At 40.6% G+C, this 22,324-nt stretch overlaps 1 protein-coding gene across 10 annotated transcripts in view; it reads right to left on the reverse strand.

Moving 5' to 3' along the window:
* The window catches only part of CREB5 (cAMP responsive element binding protein 5), a 261,523-nt gene that overhangs the window by 196,918 nt on the left and 42,281 nt on the right, over positions 1 to 22,324 (reverse strand). For 3 of the 10 annotated variants that reach the window (XR_012834091.1, XM_075745916.1, XM_075745915.1), the window contains 4 exons: positions 21,493 to 21,564; positions 18,232 to 18,325; positions 15,509 to 15,547; positions 9,003 to 9,124 (listed from right to left, as the gene is read on the reverse strand). Coding sequence is in view for 4 of the 10 variants with exons in the window: in XM_075745915.1 (XP_075602030.1) it covers positions 9,003 to 9,124; positions 15,509 to 15,547; positions 18,232 to 18,325; positions 21,493 to 21,564 (327 nt within the window). In the remaining 6 variants the exon portion in view is untranslated. Of the gene's footprint in view, positions 1 to 2,009; positions 2,096 to 9,002; positions 9,125 to 15,508; positions 15,548 to 18,231; positions 18,326 to 21,492; positions 21,565 to 22,324 lie in introns of those variants that run through there. The other 7 variants (XM_075745918.1, XM_075745917.1, XM_075745919.1 and 4 more) reach the window with 4 other exon arrangements.

A 22,324-nucleotide genomic window follows, 5' to 3' on the forward strand; every position in this document is an offset into this window, starting at 1 on the left:
TAGCTTGTGGACATTTTCTCCACGTAACAATCACCATCATTGTCTTTATGCCAAAAAACCAAGACTTGCCCTGAGGGAGCAAGGGAGAAAAGGGGCTGAAGTGGTGGGAGGAACCCAACTGTAAAGGTTTAGGAGTCCCTACGGAGATTTATAAATAGACGACTGCCATGTGCAAAACGTGAAAGAAACCCAGTCAGCGTAAGAACTGTTGCTGTTTTGAAATCTTCTAACTACGTCTATTTAGGCAGTAGACAGATTTATAAACAAACAATAAATCAAGAAATTATTAGCATTTGAATTTTGGCATGATAATAAAACGTGTAGGGGTATAATCAGCAAATAATAGGAAAGATCTGCAAGCGAACCCACCAATTAATGATAAATAGGACTTGGCACGGAATAACTTCACCAATGTGGATCTCATTAGATGGCCGTGGAACCTGTTCCCGCAGCAGCCCTCTCGGAGTGAGGGAAAGGTGAGGTAACCGAAATGTCAGCATACCCACCCCCTCGCAGCTCTCGGGCTCGGGGATTGTAACCACCTGGGCCAAAATGACAACCTTATGCTGCCATGAAGGCCACGCCGTGGTTCTCCAGTCTTTAACCGATAGGTTTCCTCATCTCAGCTTTTGGACCTTTGCTCTGCAATTCCATCTCAACAAAGGTGACCGAAAACACGCAGCTTCACTCACTCTGGAGAGCGAGAATCCCTCTCTTCTCCGTTCACCTTGCTTTATTAACGATACCTCTTAAAGAGGGAAATGCCCCCAAGCAAGCGATATCACTTAAACAGATAAATAGTTCACACACCAGGCAGGGGGAAGGGAGAGGGGGAAGAGACCCTGCCTTATTAGACTAGAAACAGACACCATATTAATACAAAGAATCAGCATATGGTTCTAATAGGTTTTCGTAAAATGATTTATCAGCTGTGATTAAGCCCTCGACCAGCATGTCTATCTTCATAAATAAAGTAAAAGTGCACCTTGCTCTGAAATATATCAGCAGTATCTTATTACCTACCCAACCATATAGGCTGCGGTCCACTCTGGGGAGCAAAGAGCTCGTGTTTAATAGCAGAGCATATGCTCTAAAGAGATTGCCAAGATTTAGGGGCTTTACCTAAGAGATAGACTTATAAAAATGCCACTACAGGGAAGGTTTATCCCTTCATCATGTGCCATCCGGTCTATGCTGCAGAAATCTGAACCGGTAAAAAGCAAGCTGTGCCATTAAAAACATTCATAGGAAGACCAAGGCAAAATGCACAACTATGCCATGTTGTTGTGAAAGAAATGTCAGAATGAAATCAGGCAGGCCTCCTTTTTTGGGGGTAGCCAAAATATACAAAACACAACAAAAACCCAAACATTACAAGAGGGTGACTCAACTTCTTTGGGACTGAGACAATAAGAAGCAGAAGGAAAGTGGACTGTCCTGACTGAGCTCTGCAGGATGATTCATCAGCTGGAATTCTGAAGAACATGGAAGGATTATGGTTAGGGAGGTTTAGCTCTATCAAAAACGTATGCCCGCAAGAATTGCCTTTCTGCATTGTATAGGCACTTACTGCTGGAAAAACGTTCAGGTCTTCTCTCAGAGTATGAGGATCTAAATCCATAAATCCATTCAAACACAGTCCATTGCAACAGAAGAAGATAAGACAGACCTGCCTGCCAGCAGAAGATAAGATGTACTGACAGCAGCAAGCCTAAGTTAAAGCCTATTCCTCTGGATATTTTTGCAAGGTCATGTTGTGAACTCTGTTGCCTTGACAGTTTTTCTGCACTGTTATGCAGAAAGCGTCCCTTTTGTAACACAGTTCAGTGTGGTGACTAAGTGCCTGGAATAAGTGTCTGGACATAGATACATGCTCGAAACCAGACTCACAAAGTCACAGGACTAAAGCACGAACTGCAGAATTGCCCTATAAAATATAATCTACCACCCCGTGTCTACCATGAAAGCTCTGCAAGTTAAGAAAAGTAGTTAAAATTCAGCAAGCCTACCCATCTGGAGAGAGGAGGAGAGCATTCTTCCTGTCTTTAGCAACACTGAACAACAGCTGATAAATCTTTAACACACATGGTTTGTGGGATGCCCTATGCTGAGACTGAGGAGATATGGAATCAATCCGAGGCTCTGCCACAGACTTCCTGTGCAATTTTTAGCATGTCACTTGAGCCCAGATCCTTTATGGTAGCTCACTGATTTGCTCCTGCTTTATTTCAGTGAGAGGAAGGCACCAAAATGCCTTTGAAGATGTCTATCAATCTTTTGGGGCTACACTGCTAAAGATATTTAGGAACCAAAAGAAACGGAAAGCTGCTTGCTTGGCAGAACGGTGGAGAGGACCCAGCTCCCCTGCAATTCTCATTCCCTGTCTGTGATTCCTTCAAGTACTTGGTGCCTCATGACGAAGGAGCTTTGGAAAACAATGTCTTCTGCAATCTGTTTTTCCTTAGAAAATAAGAGACAAAGCATTTTCCTTCTCCATAAGAATGCTGCAAAAGTTAATTATTAAGAAAAAGGATGGCTTATAAACCAACAGTGAGCCCATAAAGAAGATCAATAACCTGATGCAAGTAATGCAATTGAAAACTCAGAATAACAGACTAGAAACATTCTGATACAGAGTTATAATGTATATTTACGATACCTTAATGCATCACTCAGAAGAAATGCTATGAAGATGCTCACATCATCCCACGTTTATTTATTATTATTTAGTACATAGGAACTATATTTGAATGTGGGGTGATATTTCGAAGTTTGAACTTAAGAGTTTTGAGCTGTCACCTTGACAACAGTTTAACTGATTGATAAAGTAACAGCCTGAAGTTATTACAATACCTACAATGGTACCCTGGCCCTTAAGTAGTACAGTAATATATGTATCATCCCTAGTATTATTTTCTGTCTGCTATAACATACCCACCATATAAGATAGTCAATCTGAGTGGGAGAATAAGTCATCAGAGGGACCTTTGACTTGAAAAAATTTGGACTTTCTTACACCATGTTTAGACAAATGCAAAGAGAATGTATATATGTGTATTCATGATTGCATAATTTAAAAAAAAAATCAAAATAGTAAGCATTTAAACATAGGTCTTTGCTTACTTCTGCTGACTGTCAGTCAATGAGTCAAAAGCGCTCCAGGAACAGGCTTATGAGTTTGTTGGTTTGTATTACTTCATGAGTAAAATTCAGCTGTTTCAAAGCACTTGCCTCTGAAATGTCTACCAGCACACTGTTCTTCTCAATGACCCCACTGGGGTTTCAGAGTATCCACAAGGGAAGAATGGAGCTAACATGATTGCTGAAGAGGCAGGGCACACACTCAGAACCCATACTGTTCTACACCAGCGCACTGCAGTGTTGACACCACCTACCACAAGGCCATGCTTAAAAGGAAATGAATCTGCAAATCTCCTGTCCTGCATTACCAGAAAACTGGACAAAAAAATGTACACATATCCTTGAAACATGGCTCTGTGCTGCTCATTAATCATGTGGGGGGAAAGAGTCTGGTGAGTGAGGGTAGCTGTTTTTCATAAATGGCCAGTGTGGAGTTTGTAGTCCATCAGCCAAGCCAACCACCATAACGAACCCTTCACCTCTATTCTTATCTTCCACCAACCCAGTGCATTGCCAACATTACTATATGTATCAATATAGGCCTCTACAAGCCAAACATTTATACAACAACAAGATTTATCAAGATACAGATGGGTTTTTTTTGTCATATATGGGTACCATATTATTGTAATATCACCCTTTCCTGTCTAAGGGACAACTTTTACTGCACTGCTAGTTTCAGCTACTGTTTTGTCAATGATTAAATGTGGGAGTGAACTTTCTGCTTTGATGGAATGATACACAAGATCTATCTATATATATGCAAGATATAACGTGTTTTCTTCTATCTGATGAACACAGCTCTTGCAACTTCTCCTACTGGAAAAGTCAGAAGACTTCAAAATGGCATCTGCTCCAGATGACTAGCTTGTCTCCCAAGGCCTGTTTCTCCTGCCATTGACATGAGTGAACAGGATCATGCCCTTTTTTGGTTCGTTGGTTAGTTAGTTTGGTCCTTAAGTTGAAATAAATCTCAAAAAAAGAAAAAACAGCAGCAAAGCCCACCAAGTTTGTGCAACGCAAGAAATGCTTATTAGACATTCTTATTCCATCAAATTTAGGGCTACTCATTTGGTGTTTACTTTTTATCGCCTTGTTGCAAAGTAAGAGGTTTCCTTTCAAAAAAATACTTTAATCAAGCAATACACATCACTTTCTTTTCTGTCCGCCTACCTTTCAGAAGGCAGAGTGGAAAACCTCTGGGCCAGGTATACACTGCATAAAATTTAAACAAAGTATGGAAATTAAGTGGTATTTTCCACCAAACTATACCTGCTCAAAAGACACATTCTGTCATTTCCAGCTTGTCTTGAATTAGATCATCCTCCCCATACTCATGGGCTACAGCACAGAGCTATGACATTCAGCAAATATTTGCAAGAATTCTCTTCTAGAGATCAGAGAGGATCTGAGTTCAGTAGGAAATGGTGAAGTGATGTGTGTGTGTATATATATATGTATAAAAATCAGACCAGTGCATTTTATCTACCTTCTTATGTTGACAGACAGACATCTATCCCAGTACATACAACATAGAAGGAGAACACAGGAGATGATACAAACCAGATTTATGCTGTTCAAATATGTATCAGGCTGTAGCATCATCCCTTGCTTAACACAACTAAACTGAATATTCAGACTTTTAAATCACTCCGTAGACTGCGCCTATTCAACCACCAAATGCCCTGTCATTGTTTTTTGTTTGGTTGGTGGGGTTTTTCCTTCACTGGCCTACTTCAATTCGCTGATACTTTTCCAGCAGTGAGGTGTCTGCGGTGCCATAGTGTACTTAGAACAGGAATATTAAGCCATGTAGAGGAGCTGCTGCCTGTGAGCTTCCTCAACTGACACTGAATAACCCACATTAAAACCAAGGTGTAGCTGGGAACAGCTGTTTCCCTGCCTCATTTGCATAGTTTACATATGACCTGGCAGCACTGAGCACTGCTTAGAAGATTTCAAAACTGCAGGATAAGCCTTAGGAAGTTATGCATCCAAATTCTAGAATAAGCAGAACACGATTTTAAAAACACCCTCATCTTGAAAATAGTCAACTCGCTATTTCTAAATACTACTTGATGTAGTACTCCACATGCCACACTAAGCATATTTCCACTCTTTATCATTTCATGCAGGAAGGTCAGACAAGATGCATTTTAATGAAGCAGGTCCAATTAGTTGTCCTGACTCTTCCCATCTTTGATGTTATTCCCTCAGATTCAACCTTAATGCTCAAAACAAGATGCAACAGCAGGGCCTATCCAGTAGCAGCAAAGGTCATATGTTTGCAAGTATAACCCATTACAAATGCTGTGGATACTTAATGCTCTGAGCAGTGTAAACCTAAAACCTGCAGCTAGTAGGCTAAGATGGTCATCTGATCTGCCAGCACTGCCTGCCTTGTTTGGGTTGCAAATTTTGTCTGGGGCAGAGCTGTCAATTGCTGCCTGCCTCAAGCTCCTAAAACCTTCAGTAGTTACACTTTTCCAAGTGGATATATAGTATAGGTACACTTTTACTTGTGCAAATGTTGTTGATGAATTTGACAGGTAGGATGTTTGTGTCAGGAAGAGTGCGGTCAAGAGGATGCAAAGTGCATCTTCCTCATATGCTTATCAATCCGCTTATTGGTGATCTAGAGCATTCTTTGCATTTAAGGAGCAGGCCTTTCTCAGGCAGAGACTTATAGCTAATATTTGATGGTATAAGCAACAGCGAAGCCAAGACAAACTGACACTCTCACTTCCATTTATAACTTAACTTTTCTTATTCCAGTTCAGGCCCTGGAGGTCACTATCATTATTATTACTTGACTCCACTGAGTCCCCAAGCAAAGGCATCGCCCAAGTATACTTTAAGAGATAGTCCTTGATAGATGAGCTTACAGTCATAAGACCTATCAAGCATGGAAAGCAGAAAGAGACACTCCTCCCATTTTACACATGAGCAACTATGGCAGAAAGATAGCAAGAGATTTGTCCCTGGATAAGCAGCTGGGATATATTAATGCAAGTACCTTCCCCTCAATACTATCTTTCCAAAAAGGGTACACACAGCGTTCCTAAAACTGTGTATTCAGCGCTTCACAGCTAATTTGGAATGTCACCATTCCACATAACCAGCTTAATCACAACAAATTCCCATGGATTATCCATGGGCTCCCACTCGGAAGAGGGAGGGGGAAAAAAAAAAAAAAAAAAGGATGAATGCAGCTAATTGGACTTTATTCTTTGAGTTTTGAAATTATGACTCTCGGGGGGGGGGGGAGAACAAAAAAAAGGGTTTTTCTCTTACAAGATTTCACTGTCAAGCTGTGTGCTAAGCCACAGTGATATACTAAAATAAACAAAACTATTTCTTTCAGAGTCCAGAGAAATTAAGACAACCAAAAATATTTTTGGAAGACTTTTTTGAGCCGTGAGTAAGATTTCCATGCAGCTAGTCTTAGTCTCCAAGTGTTGGTAGGTCCACTAGGACAGCACTACATTGCACTCATATTCCATGGACAGGCTGTTAGAAGCATTTCGTTAGCAATAGCTGCAGCCAGAGAAGTCCCTTTCTGCCATGGCCTTTGTCTCTTGCATTTGCGTAAAGCCCTACTGGGGCCCGCTTCAGATTCCTATCTGACAGTCAGTTGGTAATGTAAGAATGAACATACAGCAGACTAATTGGAAACACAGAGCAAATGTTACAGGTTAGCTAGCTAGTGGGACTTTTCCTTTCTTTTTTTTTTTTTTTTTAAATTATTTCCTCCTCCCCCCATCACTGCTCCCTAGAGATCACCAATGGCAGCTGCAGGGGTTGAGAGGAGGAGAGCAGAATAAGACATCCAGAGGCCGTTAAACAACTGGTATTATCAGGTAACCTGATGCCCTTGTCTAGGTTTTAATCAGACTGTGCAACTACCCCTTGTGAGCTGAAATGGACTCTGCAACATCAAGCACTGCAATCTGTGGCTAACTGCACAGAAGTCCACATCAGTAGATTTCTCCTCATCGCCTACTCCTGCAAAATAAACACCAAACAGAAAGAACCGCTTAGGAATCCTCTAATTCACAAAGAAGAGGACTGTACAGAAATGTTCTCCTTGATTTTGGCCAACTCTCCCCTCTGCAGCACACAAGAAACAAAGTATTAACAAATTAAATCTAAAATTAGACACGTTTATCTCATTACGTGGCTGTTTCCTAGCATTCTTCCTGCACACAAAACTGTGAGGGTCAGTCTGGGCTATTTTCCCAATCATTGACCAAAACTTGGACTCTCTTACATTTGGACACTCATTTTCCTTGCTCAGCATACCATGCCGCAGCCTCTCTCTTCTCCTCTGTTTGTCCCAGTCTCTTTCCTTATGAGGGACAAATAAACCATCCCTAGACTCCCTTCCCTATAAGCCAAAACCAAACCACTCCTAGACTCCCCATCTTCTTGCTACATGCCTTGTCTCCTGTTCTTCACCTCAGCAGTCAGCATCGCCTCTTTTTTCCAACAATCCCTCTTGGGCCTTTACTTTGCAGACCTCAAGATCCCTAAACACTGCTACCTCCAGATTTCACGAGCCCCAGCAGCAACACATGCGCCTTGCATGTATGAATTTTGAGTTGAACAGCAATCACCAACAGGCAAAGCAAATGACATAATACAGCAGCTATAAGAAACAGCACCTATAGAGGAAGCCCTTGCAATTGGAGGCACAGATACTCTGAAAGGCAAAATAATGCTGAGGCAAGCTAAGGAGAAGTGCCCTCTGGCTGTAACACCATAGCTGCTTCGGGGCCACCTTTTCCTACTTGTAGTCTTCGGTGCCGGTTAATGTTCAAATTAGACACATAGAGATTACCGTGAGAACTAAGCCAAATAACAAAGTGTTCAATAACTGGGGAACTCCTATGGCGGGGGGATACATTACCTAAGAATTCCGAGAGCTGCAGAAATGGGAGAGAGGAAAACAGGGGCACAAAAGGGAACATTGTGAAGGGGAGGCACTGGGCAGGTTGTTGGAGGGCTGCAGGGAGCAATATGCTCCTATAGGAAACCCCACATTACTCATGTGTTTTAGTTCTCAAAAGCAACCAGAACTTTGGATGCTTATTTGAAAAGTTAAAATTTCATGCATTACCTCTTGCTGGCCTCTGTAGTGCATTAAGCACTTTTACAATTCCTTGAAAATTTTAACAGCTCTTTAGGATCCCTCAAAACACTCTAACAATCTTTGGGCACAGGAGTACACTTAGCTCCATACAAAGTGGCCTATATAATTCAACCTAAACTTACAAATACTGAGACTAAAAGAATACTAATTGGAAATGTGATATGTTATCTACTAGGTATTACAAGTTGAAGTTTCCCCCTTCAGCATGAATACTTTATGAGAAATACAGAAACACGATAAAAGTGATAACTATGACAAATAAATCCAGGGGCACATCGCGTTGCAGAGAAAAGAGCAAAATGAGAGATTTTTTTGTGTAAAGTAAATGTCTCCTCATAATCCACATTTCCCTGTAATGTATTTAAGCAAGTTTGCAATCCTTACTTCAAAGATGATATACTTTTCCCAAGCCTCTCCCTCAAGAGGTGTGTGGTTTGTATTATAGTTTACTTAAAAGCAGAGACTTGGAATCAAACCCTGGCAAACACAGTTACACACTTTTAGAAATTTAATGCTGTTTTTTTGTTGGTTTGGGGTTGGGGTTTTTTGCCAACTGTTTCAATACTTTAAAAAAGCATGTCACAACTTACAGTGCCACCTAGTTTCTAACCAAAAGGTTACTAGCAGCTACTATCTGCTTTCACACAGCGTCCTTTAACGTTTCAAGGAACCAAAGGGAGGAGGAAGGGTTCAGGGTGCTCACACTCACCCTTTTGTTGTTCTCTTCTTCTTGTGCCTTCCTAAACTCGTGCTCTAGGGAGCAATCAATGTCGTTGAAGAGGCCCACTTCCTCACAGTTCTTCAGAAAGCGTGTTGGTGTAGGAGTCTGATCTGAGAATATGACAAAAAGTGAGCATTGATATTTGGTTATTAAAAGGAGAGGGAGACAGTTCAATAGTCATCCAGGAAAAGAGAGGTTCTAGCTAACCTCTCCATGCCTTCCCAGCCCTACCGCACCATCATTAAAAACAAACCACATAGCACTGAATTTCAACAGTATGGACTGCAGGCAGGCAGCGGTTGCCAACAGTGTCTGAAAACAGGCAGCAGTTGTCATTCAACACGGAAGACAAGAGGCCGGATTTTCACAGGGCACATAACACAAGTGCATATCCTTAACGCGTGCAAATGGTCATTATAACCGTTTATAAGCCTCCGGTAGTAGGTGCATGCAAACCAACGCGCAGTGCAGATCATAATGCACATTTACACCACGGCACACAGGTAACTGCTGCAGATACAGACTAGTTAACGCCTTCAAGTGCTTGAAAACCACCTCAAACATACACATACTTTGGAAAACACATGAGCTTAGCCACAGCAAGAAGTTCTGCTTCTAACAAAATTTTTGAAGAAGGAGCGAAACAACATTTAGAAAAGCTACGAAATGTTAAACTTTGACCACAAAGAAGCGACCCTGTGTGGTTTATACCTAAAAGTGTTGATAATACATATAAACCATGAGATTCAGAGTCAAAAGATTTTCAATGCATGCCTTCATCTCTAGGAATTTTGCCCTCTCAGAAATAACTTGCGGAAGGACAGGATTCTCTTTAATGCCACAGGCAGGAAGGGCTCAAGAAGGTACAAGGTTTTCAGCCACCTTTTCAAAAACCTGCAAGACAGACGAGGTAAATGCCCTGTGAACTGTACTTCTTCAGGAAGTGAAAAATCAAGCTGAAACTTGGGAATCAAAGACTCCTCAAAGGTCAGCTCTGAGGCACCTCCATTCATTTCAAGGCGAGTTCTTAACTCTTCCACCTCAGCTTCCCCATCTCCCCCTCAAAATTACAATAAAGAACTTTATTAGCAAAAGCAGGGGAGAGTCCGTATGGTCCTATCAGCATTACACACATTAAAAAAAAAAAATATCCTCTCTTGCATATTAGTTTCTTCTTCCCAAGCCCACATTCCAGCTGAAGCTGCTTTGTACCTAATTTTATGGAAAGACTGGACTCACTGTCTTCAAAAACAATCTTCTGCATAGTCATTGACAACCACCCTATTGTTTGAAATTCATTCTTTAAAGAATGAAAACTCTGTCGTACTAATCCCAGTTACCCATATTGGGCCAATTCTGCCCTAAGAAAAAAAACTTCCCACTTCAGTGAGTTCTGGAAGAAAAATTTGGTTTCTTGCACCTAGCTAAGATACATCAAGTGCTGATACTTCCCCCTTACAGGGAACAGTTACCAGACACAATGAACTTTACATGGTCAGCATAGAAACACCCAGCAATCCCTAAACATAAGGCAGCACAAAAGCAATGCATACAAAAGGAAATGCTGTTTTCACTTGGAAACTAATGGGGAGGATCAGCCTCCTCCAATATAAAGCCAGTTGAAGCCAATTTCCACCTGTATCAGGTGTGGCCCTAGAGGTTTGACCTTCTCAAGTAATCCAAGGGCAAACACATTCGTTTGCATTTATATTTCTGATGGAACATATTGATGTAACATAACAAGCAAGTCCTTAATGTTAAAATTCTGCTTTATTTCTTTTGGCTCGAGCATTCTACTTGTGACCTTAAAGGAAACAAAACTCAAGTGTTTGGGAATGCACACATATTTATCTATTAGTTTTCACAGCTAACTACTGTATTATCGGAGTCAGAAACACAAGACTTTCCAAGAATCTTGCAAGAACTCAGCACAAGGAGCCGAGTCAATGAGGTGCTGACATTGATGGGAGCTGAGGACACTCAGCACTTTACAGGTCCATATCCTAAATAAGTAGTGCCAAACTAATCTCTAGCTCAGTAGATTTACACCAAGGTTGTCTTTGGCCCTTGGACTGGAGTTTGCACTGGAAATGAAGTGCACTAAAAAGCAGGAGAAATAGATTTTATTCCCAAAAAGGATTTAGTATTACTTTAGTGAACAACATGATTGCTTTGTAGAAAAACAAAGATCATAGTTGCCAAGCCTTCATGAACATGAAGTGCCTGTTACTATTTGAATGTGAGGTAAACACAGGAAATGTTTTATTTTCAGAAGTGGTATATCCATATCAAATAAGCAAGATATCAATTGCATGACCAAGATGAGAAATTAGGGTTTCATACAGAAGTTGATGGCATCACTTTTACTAAAATGAAAAAAAACTAAGGTTTTTTTTCAGAGGTGCTTGAGCCCAGAATTTGGGGGGCAGGGCAGAAGAGAATACACTAACTTAGATAAGGTCTTGATATTTTCCATCAAGGTATGCAGCTGATCCAGAAATCAGGCATTACTACAACAGGCTACATTAGGTCAGAGGCAACTTAATGGGCAACAAGGTGGTGATCAGGCACATGCAGCTGAAGTTCTCCATCTGTTCACCATCTATTCCATGAATGTTAGACAGACCCAAAAAAAAGTTATCTCATTGAAGTAAATACATTTTAACAGTGAAAACAAGCAACCCAGAGCAAAAATGTGACTTCAAATGCACAAAGGCCTCATCGGCGTGTCTCTGCACATGCTGAAAGTGTATCTTCTGCACCACAAGCAGTCTGAGATATCAAATATGTTGCCTACAGTTGATCTTTCGAATTACCTACTTTATTATCTAAAAGTATCAAAACTGATAGATTAACAACACTATTTACACCACCTACATATTGACACGGTGATCTTAAATGACTGCCTCAGTCTCCCCATATGGTTACTGTAGTTTCTGTGATCCAGAAATCAGACTGGCAGGAATTCACAAGATGACTTTGTTAAAACAGACAGCCCCCTTCCCAGTCATGGAGGGAACACCACCAACCACCCAGCCTAAACTCCATCCACGGACCTTCTGGAAGCCAGCTCAGCCAGATGTAAAACAAGAGCTACCTTTCTACCTTACAATGCTTCATCCTTCGACATTCACAGAAACTAGAAGTCTACAAAACCTGTGTTTGTACGAGAGCAGAACTGATAAAGATCCAGACTTTAAAACACTGAGACTTTACATAGTATAGTAGTTACATTGCATATACACTGCACTTGGTGGTTTCAGGACTGGAGGGCTACCAAGTCCAGTGGGCTTTCTTTGCTCCTGACGCAACCAACTATTTTGCCTCTGCAAAACACCAGCTCTCCCTTGGGAGGTGGGCAAACTAGTAGAAGATACTACTCTCAACACCACAGTAATTATTTCACCTAGATTAGGCAAGCCTTTGTGTTTTACTTGGGAACAGTATTCCAAAGGAGACCCTAGCATAAGTTACATATTCAGGTCTCGCAGAATTAATAAAATATTCCCAATTCTCAGCACTTAAAAATGCATTAATAGTTCCAACAGCTTGTGCCTGACCTCACTGTTCCTTGTTGGTACAAACAAACCTTTTGTTGCTATCACCAGCGCCCACAACTATTGCAGGCTCACTGAGAACAGGGCTCTGATTTGTTGTACTTCAGCAACCGGATGTGCCAGACCCATCTGGACCAAAACTCAGACAGAGCTAGCACCACTCTCAGCATTCCTGCTGAGGACACACACTACTATAGGAAGCCGTCCTGCAGGCACGTGGTTCGCCACACAACCCAGGCTTTTAATGTCCCAAACTGCATTTTGAACTGGGCAGCGCAGGTCTGTCTGTGTTAACCCTAGGTATCTGGCTATTATACTGACCAGCCATCCCAACCCAGTCATGTTGTTCAGCATGTAAAATCTTTCCATCCCTAAATGCTGCCAAAACTAGCTTACTATGTTTTGAGGCCTCTACCTCTAGCTACCCGTCACTTCACAGGTGGACTGACAATTATTTAGGAAGTTATTTCTATCTCACCTTTACCAGCAGGTTGAACGCAGAACCTGTCAAACTTCAAACTGGGCAATAAAGATTTCATTCAGCCTATGACTCAGGTGAATAATCAGCCTTTCTGACAACACAGTCATGGCCAGAAAGGCTGCAAGAAACATTAAGTTTAAATAAACCTCAAAAAATGTTAAGTGGACAACATAAAAGCCCCAGAGCAAGATCAAATGGTCTCACCTGTGCAGATCCCAAGTTAACCTACTGTATCTTACAGGAGAGGATTTCAGAAGCACTCAGCAATCAGATTCTGACCAGAACCTGATATACTGAATATATTTTTGCTGCCAACCATTTTGAAAACCTGTCCTCAATATCTGGAGTGATGCCTGATTCTCCAGACTAATTGAAAAATACATGCTCTAAGGCAATGGGAAATGTGAAGTCTTCGGTAAAGAGATCCTATTATATATTCATTATGTTTGGCTACGCAAATTTTGTTGTTGCTGTTGTTTTGTTTGGGGGTTTTTTTTGGTAATTACTGAAATAATAGTTTCAGAAGGGACACTCAGTCTCAATATATTGCTTTCAAAGAAACCAGCTCAGGAAATGCCACATTAGCTTGCTGTATAGAGAGTTTATTTGAATGCATTTTGTAAAACTACCTTGAATCCTAGAGTTTCATCCCTTAAAACACTAATGAAAACTTTAAAGCATGATACCAGTTAAGAAAAAACTGGAGAACCAAAGGACAGTTATGTGAAACAAGCTTTCATTTTGAAAAAAAAAAAAAAAAAATCAGATTCAGTAAGAGATAGCTAACAGCACAGCTCCAAAGTGTGTAACTTGATTCTTCATCCTTCTTTAAAAAAACAAAAATGTTTAGTCTGATGTGCAGTAATAACAGGCACTTGGCTTGTTCAGCTGTGGGCTCTGCTGAAGTTATATACTTACCCATGTTATACTTTCACACAATGATAACAAAGTCAGAGTAATAGGGCTAGCACTGAAACTTGAAGGGCTGCCCATCAAACAGCCACAAGGAAAGAGGAATGTCCTGAGAAATTCAAGATGGTTTCTTTATTGATTTGGCAGGTTACTTCCCAAGTGCACCAAGAAGCTCAAGGTCACAACACCTCAAGCAGGTGATGGAAGAGAAGAGGAGGAAGAGGTGCCCCCAGTTGTACCTGGGGGAACTGCCCTCACAGCTGAGGGCTCCCAAGAGCTTTACTGCTTAAAAAGACATGCTGTTTAAAGCACTGGTTGGACATTCTGTGGGGGCACGTATACTGGGTATAACACATCTTTGATCTCTTCTGGTTGCTCAGAACCTGGCCAGTTGAATTTTAGAAGACTTTTCAGTTCATTATTTGGTAAAGAAAGGGACACAGAAGCAAAAAGAAATCAAACAAAATTATTTTTCCTTAAATCATTTTGCACTCCACAAAATTCATGCCTAGATAACACCTCCCTGTATAAAACATGAGGAGAAAAAAAATAGGCCAACCAAGGATTAACTAAGTTACTTCACTGACACAGGTATTACCTGGGAAAAGTAATACATTTGCACTACCTTTAGCACACATCCTTTTTCATCTGGAGAAGACTACAGTGGGCTTTACCACCAAAAATCTAGAGGATTGGATTTCAGTAAATAGAATCAGGAAACAAGGTTTCTTTCTTGAAGAAAGAGCAACGAAGCTGGTGAAGGGTCTATAGCACAAGTCTCATGAGGAGCAGCTGAGGGAACTGGGGCTGTTTAGCCTGGAGAAAAGGAGGCTGAGGGGAGACCTTATCACTCTTTACAACTACCTCAAAGGAGGTTGTAGCCAGGTGGGTGTTGGTCTCTTCTCCCAAGTAATAAGGACAAGTGAAAATGGCCTCAGGTTGCGCCTGGGGAGGTTTAGATTGGACATCAGGAAAAATTTCTTCACCAAAAGGGTTTTCAAGCCCTGGAACAGGCTGCCCAGGGAAGCAGTTGAGTCACCATCCTTGGAGGTATTTAAAACACACACGGAGATGTGGGGCTTAAAGATGTGGTTTAGTGGTGGACTTGGCAGTGTTAGGTTAATGATTGGACTTGATGATCTTAAAGGTCTTTTCCAACCTAAATGATTCTATGATTCTATATAGATAATCCTGGCCTCTCCTGCATCTGCTAGCAGCACTTTTGGAAGGACTTTCCCCCCTCCCCGCTCCAATGATGGTAATGTGTCACTCCTTCCCTTCCCAAATTTGATACAACAGGAATCTGAGTGTCCCCAGCTCCCAAAGTTCAGTTCTACATGGCTCTTAGTACTTACCTGGAGGGAACAATCTGTCCCACGGACATTAATATTTTGGTGTTAAAACAACAAAAGCTTTGACACACAACAAACTACAGAGTTTCCAAGCAACGCAGCATTTAGTTAGCACAACAGCAGAGATGGCATCTATTTCAGTCAGCCTAACTACAAAGTTTCCTGCAATAATGACTAACATGCAAGACTTACACAGGATATTCTGTGTTATCTCAGACAGCTCTTTTTTGGCTAAGAAAGATGGAAATGGAAACCGTCAATGACTCTCTATCCATACTCACAACAAGGCTTTCTAACAAACAAAAATAAAATACATACAGAAAAAGGAACAAATAACATTAAATTAAAAAGACAGAAAAAAGATTGTCATGTCAAATTATCCAACAAAAGAATCACTTGTGAACTTCCCTTCCATTTATACTGTTAGAGAACAGAAAGCTATTTAGTGTCTGTATGTACCTGGAGTTTCTGAATTAGTTCAAGAGTCACTGGATTTAATAAAACTTGTTGTTCTTCAGACAGCATGAAAAAAATGGAAGAAAATATAGTGGAGCTAGTTGGTGACAAGGAAGCTCTTGGCTCGACATACGTGATAAACCAGCATAGCACCAATAGTTTCAATCTTGTCACGGAACCTTGTTTATTAAACACTGATTCAACTACAACACATTAAAATATAGCATACAACATACAAGAAAAAAGGAAGAAGCCTGACTTCTAGGCAACTTAAAAAGAGGAAAAAACCCCAAACCACCATACACTAACACTGCACCTGGCTTGTTATAGGGCAGCTGCTGCTGCAATTCTTTGAACCTACTGGTGATAGAAACATTTTTTTCAAAATACCCCAAACAGTTAAATAAGCAAAAATGCAAAAAACAAGAAGGAAGACATGAAGACAAATGTCTAAGAGAAAAGTCTGCCTCTTTTCCCCATATATCATTAATTTTTCATTATGAAATCTAAGAATAAAACATCTTAAACTTTAAGGTATTTAGATTTCCCCAGGGTTTAGGTGGGTAATGAAACAACTATTTTTCAATGTCTCCCTGCAGAGAGTAGATGATCTATGATGCTTCCAAACTAAGGATTGCAAAATGCCAAACAAATCCACCAAATGAACACAAAAAAGAAAAATCATACACAGCAGCACCAGATTGCCAGGCCATTTTGATCAGGCATGTTTGCCATAGTCTTTGAGAAGACATGCAGCTTTTTACTCTTTCATTACTATAGAGGATTGTCATACACAAAGCACAAAGAATACATCCCTCAGAAGCTATCTTGGAGCCTTTCTGGCCACAAAATTCTGCATTTCTATATACTTAGCTGGCTAACTGTAGGTCTACAGGCCCCACTACTGGTGGTAGTGGTGGAAGCCAGTTAAAGCTTTTTGCGTGGGAAAGCAACCCATTGGAAGGAGCAGGACAACTAAATCATAGAAGTTACCAAACATAAATGGAGCTGCTCTGTTCAGGGGACTCCTGATGACAGAATAGACTGCTTAGAAACTGCCCTCGAGCAAAAGTCTTGCCAAACAGAAAGTTGTAACAAAAGCCAGCGCTTTCACAGGATGCCCACAGCGCAGATGACTTTGAGCACTTACACTGCCAGAGGACATGGCCAAGTGCAAGAGCAGCATTTTCTCACTCGTACTTGCAAACACAGGATTCTGCGGGCATAGCTGGCATGCAGGCACTTTACAAGCCCTACTCTTCAACACGCTCTGTACTGTTCCTTTCTAAACTTAGTCCACTATGGCATTTTCAAGTGTAAGAGGAAAATAAATTATATTTGGGACAGGGTCTGTCTGATTTCTCACTGGTGCCTAAAGTCCACCCCCCCAACCAACACCCCCCCCCCCCAAAAAAAAAAGCCTAAATCAAATATTTGCAAGCAATTGCTACCCAATTATGATTTTCATAAAAATGGAAAAGGCTTATCTATAAAAGAGTTCATCTGCTGGAGACCCTTTAATCATGATATATTGGCACCTAAAATGGTGCAATTTACCTTGAAGAAGCCTATTTCAAAAGATAAATATCAAACACTGGTTAACATCCACACACACATTTGCATCATAGTTTTTTCTACAATTACTCTGAAACCTGAAAAATCCTAGTGATATTATTCTTAATAATCCATTAAGCCCAAGGAATATACAATAGGAAAGGGAATAGGAGAGGAGAGAAGCGGTAAGATTAAGGCTAACTTGACCTTACCCAGCACTCGCTGAATGCCAGCAAGCAACCGATGTGTGGTTACTCAGACAAGAGTACAAATAAACTATGTAAGAAAAAAAACTACATAAGAAACTAAAGGATGTAATTGCACTTAATACCAAATAACCTCTGTGTATGATGGGGGAAAGTGCAGAGAGAGATGGTTACCTTCAGGAGGAAAGAGTACTGGATATTATGCACTGGTTTACCTTTCTGGTTACGGCTATTTACAGTGGGCAGGTCTCGAGCCATCATAAAGGTGGCTCATACGATGTGGTCTGTTACAGTTGCTGAAGTGAGCCTGTCAAACTTAAAATAGTGAGTCTTATAGGAACGGTACACATGCACTTCATTAACACGCTCACTGCTGGACTCCCAAGTGACATGCTCTTAAGTGCCTATATTTCACTGGCATGTTGACACGGGAGTCAGCGATAGAGCTGCCAGCATGGCTGAGGTTCAACAATTTCTCTCCCTCTCTCATGCCAAACCTGTGGGAAGGCACAAGAATGGCAGCTGTCTTTTGTCCAAAGATATGCATTCTAGCTTATTCCATCTCTACTTGTTATTTAATTGGAGCTGAGGCTTTTAAAACCAATCCTGGAGGTATTTTGCCAGTAGCTTTCCAGTAGGAGTCATGCTTTCAACATCATCTGAATAGTTATCTTGACTCTTCAATTCATGTCTTCTTACCTGATAACATATTATCTGTTTTTATTGAAGGAAACTTCAAAGTCATTTCATGTTTGTGCCTGTGAATCATCAGATGATCCTCTGTTGGAAAACGCTGTCAGGCAAACACAGAGAGAGAGAGGAAGAGAGAGAAAAAAAAAAAGAAGAAGAAGAATTTAATTCTCTAATAAACTTTTGGCATTGGACAGAATTTCAAAAATGAGAAAGAGAAAGAAATGTATCCAGCTAGAAATGTGTCCAAATGGCACAGGAAACAGAATATTTGAAAATGCAAGTGAGTATGAGTAACACATAGCTGTACTCTACTTAGAAACATATTTGCTGCAGTGCTTTCTTGCAAACTGCAAGGTGTCATGCATTTGCTTGAAAAAGCTGCAGACCAAGTTTTGGATTCTAAGGGTCTCAGACGCCCGCTCCAGCTACCACAGCCTCACAAGTCACCACGTGCCTGAGGATCTGCGATAACTACTGTTGTGTATGCTCCTAGCCCGCGGCAAACGCAAAGTAATGTGGTATATCTTAAATCACTTTACTGGATTTTTCTGCTTTTCTATCTTTCTGCAACCTGTATCTGCTGAACAGCAATAAAAAATAATCAAATAAGCCAGTCTTTCCTTATCCAAAAGTATTCAGGCAAAATGCATCTTTAATTTTGGAAACCTCTGATACTTTGTCTTGAATCAAAGTGGCAATGCAATGGTGCTCACTGTATAACAACTATTTATGACCCTCTATGATACTAAATTAAACTCTTTGTCAAGCAGAGAAGGTGGAGAGATGTGCTTTGTGAGAAACTAATCAGTGTGCTAAGTTTGTTTTACAGTCTGATAATAGACTTCTACAACAAATAGCTTCTTTTGAATAAGACAGAGAAGAGACAGGCTTGAATAAATGTTCAAGCACTTGCACGCTTGGGCTCTAAGAGCAGACTGATTCTGTTAAGTTTCCTTCACCAGAAGGTGCATACACAGACCTTTGCTACAAACTACTGTAATAGTTTTAACAGAGTTATTTCAGGACCAGCAAAGGCCAAAAGTTCTATCACCAGGGCTTGAGGAAAAAAAAAAAAAATAAAATTTAAAAGCAGTTTTTTAAAGCAACAGGTACATAGGAGACTGTAAAAAACTGGCAACAATAGAGTTAAAGTGACAATGCTTTCAACACTGTATATTCTTGGCTAAGTGACTTTGCTTGTGGCTATAGTATAAATAGTTGCAGTATGTTACACCTTCTGAGAATTTCTCTAAGCCCATAGACAAAGCAGCATAAATAATGGAAATGAATTCTCTGGAAAAAAAAAAAAAAATCCCAACGACCTTTTCCTCACTGTGAAATCCTGGTTCATTGCTTACTCATCTGGAAGAAATGCAGCACTAGAAATTTATGTTAAGAACAAAGGAAATATGTGAAAGACCTTGCTCAATGAAATTGTGAGGGGGGGGGGGAAAAACCAACACATTTTGTTCTCGTGAAAATGGATTTTCCTTCATGGACACCACACTCTATCTTCAGGGTGAAATCAGCCATCCTAAGGAGGGCATGGGGCAACTGAGGAGAAGCTATTCCTCCAGCCTGGATTTCTCTGTCTTTTTTGTAAATCTGCTTTCTTATGCAGAAGGTCAACTCCCTCAGCCCTCGATACACATCTGCACTGGCTGACGGAGAAGCCAGTCCCCAGACAGCTTAGCTGGATAGCAGCGCTACACTATGGACTTCTGTCAAGTCATCATTTACAATAAATGGAGGTCATTTTTTGAAATGGGAAATTAAATGGGTTTTAAGACAAAGTCACACCTACATTGCTTGTCTTTCCAAATTGTAACAGCATACAGCCAAACCTGCTCTCTGAACACCTAAATGAGTTTGTTTGGATCAGCTTCTCCTCTGCTGAGGAAACTAATTAATAGCTGACATGAAAAGACTCAAGTCCACTGATTTGAGTGGAAGTTAGTTTTAGGATTCAACAAAAAGGTAAACAAAACTTGACTATAAAATTCAGATGCTTTTATTCTACCTCTGTGGCAGAGTGGTGAAAGTTTAATTCTGCATGTAGAGATCTGAAGTAACAAATCCTCGATCTGAGGGACAATCCAAAAGATGCCCTCTGACACCCGTAGAAAGTCTCCCATTTAGTGAAACAGTAAAGCTGCTCAGCCAGTTGTTAACCAGGCCTCAGGCTTCTCCCTTTCCTTCTTTCAGCTCTTGGCAAAATCAACACCTACACTCCAGTAAGAGTCACCCATCGTTCTACCAGAAGAACCTAAAGGGTTGTAAAAATGTTAGCCAGCTGAAAACTCCCAACATACAGTTAAAGCAGGGAAATACTACCCTCATTAAGAGAGGACAACTCTGGGAAATGGGTAAGCTAAATCACCTAAAACAGATGCAGACAGGAAGCCTGTGGCAAAAGCCCAAAAGATGTCCTTGCCTGAAGATTTTACTCACAAACTCTTGTCACTACACAAAATTACGGTTGGAAGCATCACACATGGAACTTCCCTCATCGTTGCATGGGGGGGGGGAACTTCCCTCACCACTGCAAAATCATTGAAAAAACACATAAATCTCAATTCAGAATCCTTGTCACTTCAGGTTTTTTAAGATCATTAAACATCTAATATTACAGGTCAGATTATACCCTCAGAGACACATGGCAGATGACCAGTCAACAGGAATCTCAAATGTACATCCTGGGACAGAATTTATCTACAGGCTGCATTTGCTCTAGAGAATATTTAGTAGGAAGATGTCTCCAAGATTTAAAAAAAAAAAAACAAAAAACAAAAAAAAAACCAACAAAAAACTAATAAGATATCACTTTATTTAAGTATTTTTAAAATATAATAATCAGGAGGGTTACCACTTCCAATAGGAAACATAATATATTCCATCGTTCATCTAAGCAGCAGACAGACAAATGTGTCCTGCCTAGTGTGTCCTCTCTTGCTAGCCCCTAAAGGAATTTGCAGTACCTGGCTTGAAATATTAGGCTTGGGGATGAGGGAAGGCACAGAAGCAGCTTGAGAAGCACTTTTACCAACTCACTTTTGACTGGCTGATGTATTTGCTTTAAATATTTTGCAATAATATCTTGTGGGGTAAGGAGGGAATTGGGGGGGAGGAGGGGACGGGGGACTTAAAGAAAATCCCAAAAACCAGCATACATATTATTATTAGACATGTGTTAATATATCAGGAGGCATTATACAAGCCAGAGCTAGTGCTGAGGACTCAATTAATATCACCGCTGACTCCACTCACCTGTGAGCAGCCTGGGGCACTGCAGACAAAAGGCCTCTCCTGCTCCAAGTTCATCTTTGATTCCTCATAAATCTACATGTTAAAAGGGGGAGGGGGAAAGAAAGGGAACCTATGAATATATATGTTCTAAACTTCACACATACATGCAACATACAATCGTCATGGTTTGTGCTTTTATTTCAAACTCCCAAAACAGACCAGAACAAAGTTTTCATCCTGAGAGTACTAAATTTGCTAATATTCAGCAGGCTCCCTATAGTCTAAGTTCTTATTACTCCTTCCTGAGCACATATTTACTTTGAAGGAAGGAAAGAAAAAAAAAAAACCATTAAGCTTTCACAGCAGAAATCTGCCTCAGAAAAAAGCATATGTTCAGTGTTGTTATTAGATAAGACCGTGTCTGCTCAGAAATATCTCGAATTAAGGGTTTTTACCTTTCCTTCTTCAGTTCCTGCTGAACAACATTAAAACCAGACGTCTAGGTTACTTCTGAGAAAGAACCCACTTTTTGAAGTTCTTCATCCATACTGTTCGATAGTAATAACTTAAATACATTACATACATGCTTTCTATACACACAAGATAACTGTGCATCCCCATCCCTTAAAAGGTCAACTAGATCCTCAGAAGCTTGAGAAATGAAGTTTTGCCTAAAACCGCAGCTTCCCCATAGCAGTTCCCGTCCTGTAACCTTGAACTAAAACCTGGGGAAGAGCTCCTGGGTCTCGAATAAAACTGAAGAAGGAAACATTCGCCCTCAGAACGCAGTAATGCAGCTGAATTTGGGTCAATATTACAGCACTGACCCTGACCAGCATCGACAAAAATAATT

Source organism: Balearica regulorum, chromosome 2 (genome assembly GCF_011004875.1).
Source record: "Balearica regulorum gibbericeps isolate bBalReg1 chromosome 2, bBalReg1.pri, whole genome shotgun sequence".
NCBI classification, from domain to species: domain Eukaryota; kingdom Metazoa; phylum Chordata; class Aves; order Gruiformes; family Gruidae; genus Balearica; species Balearica regulorum.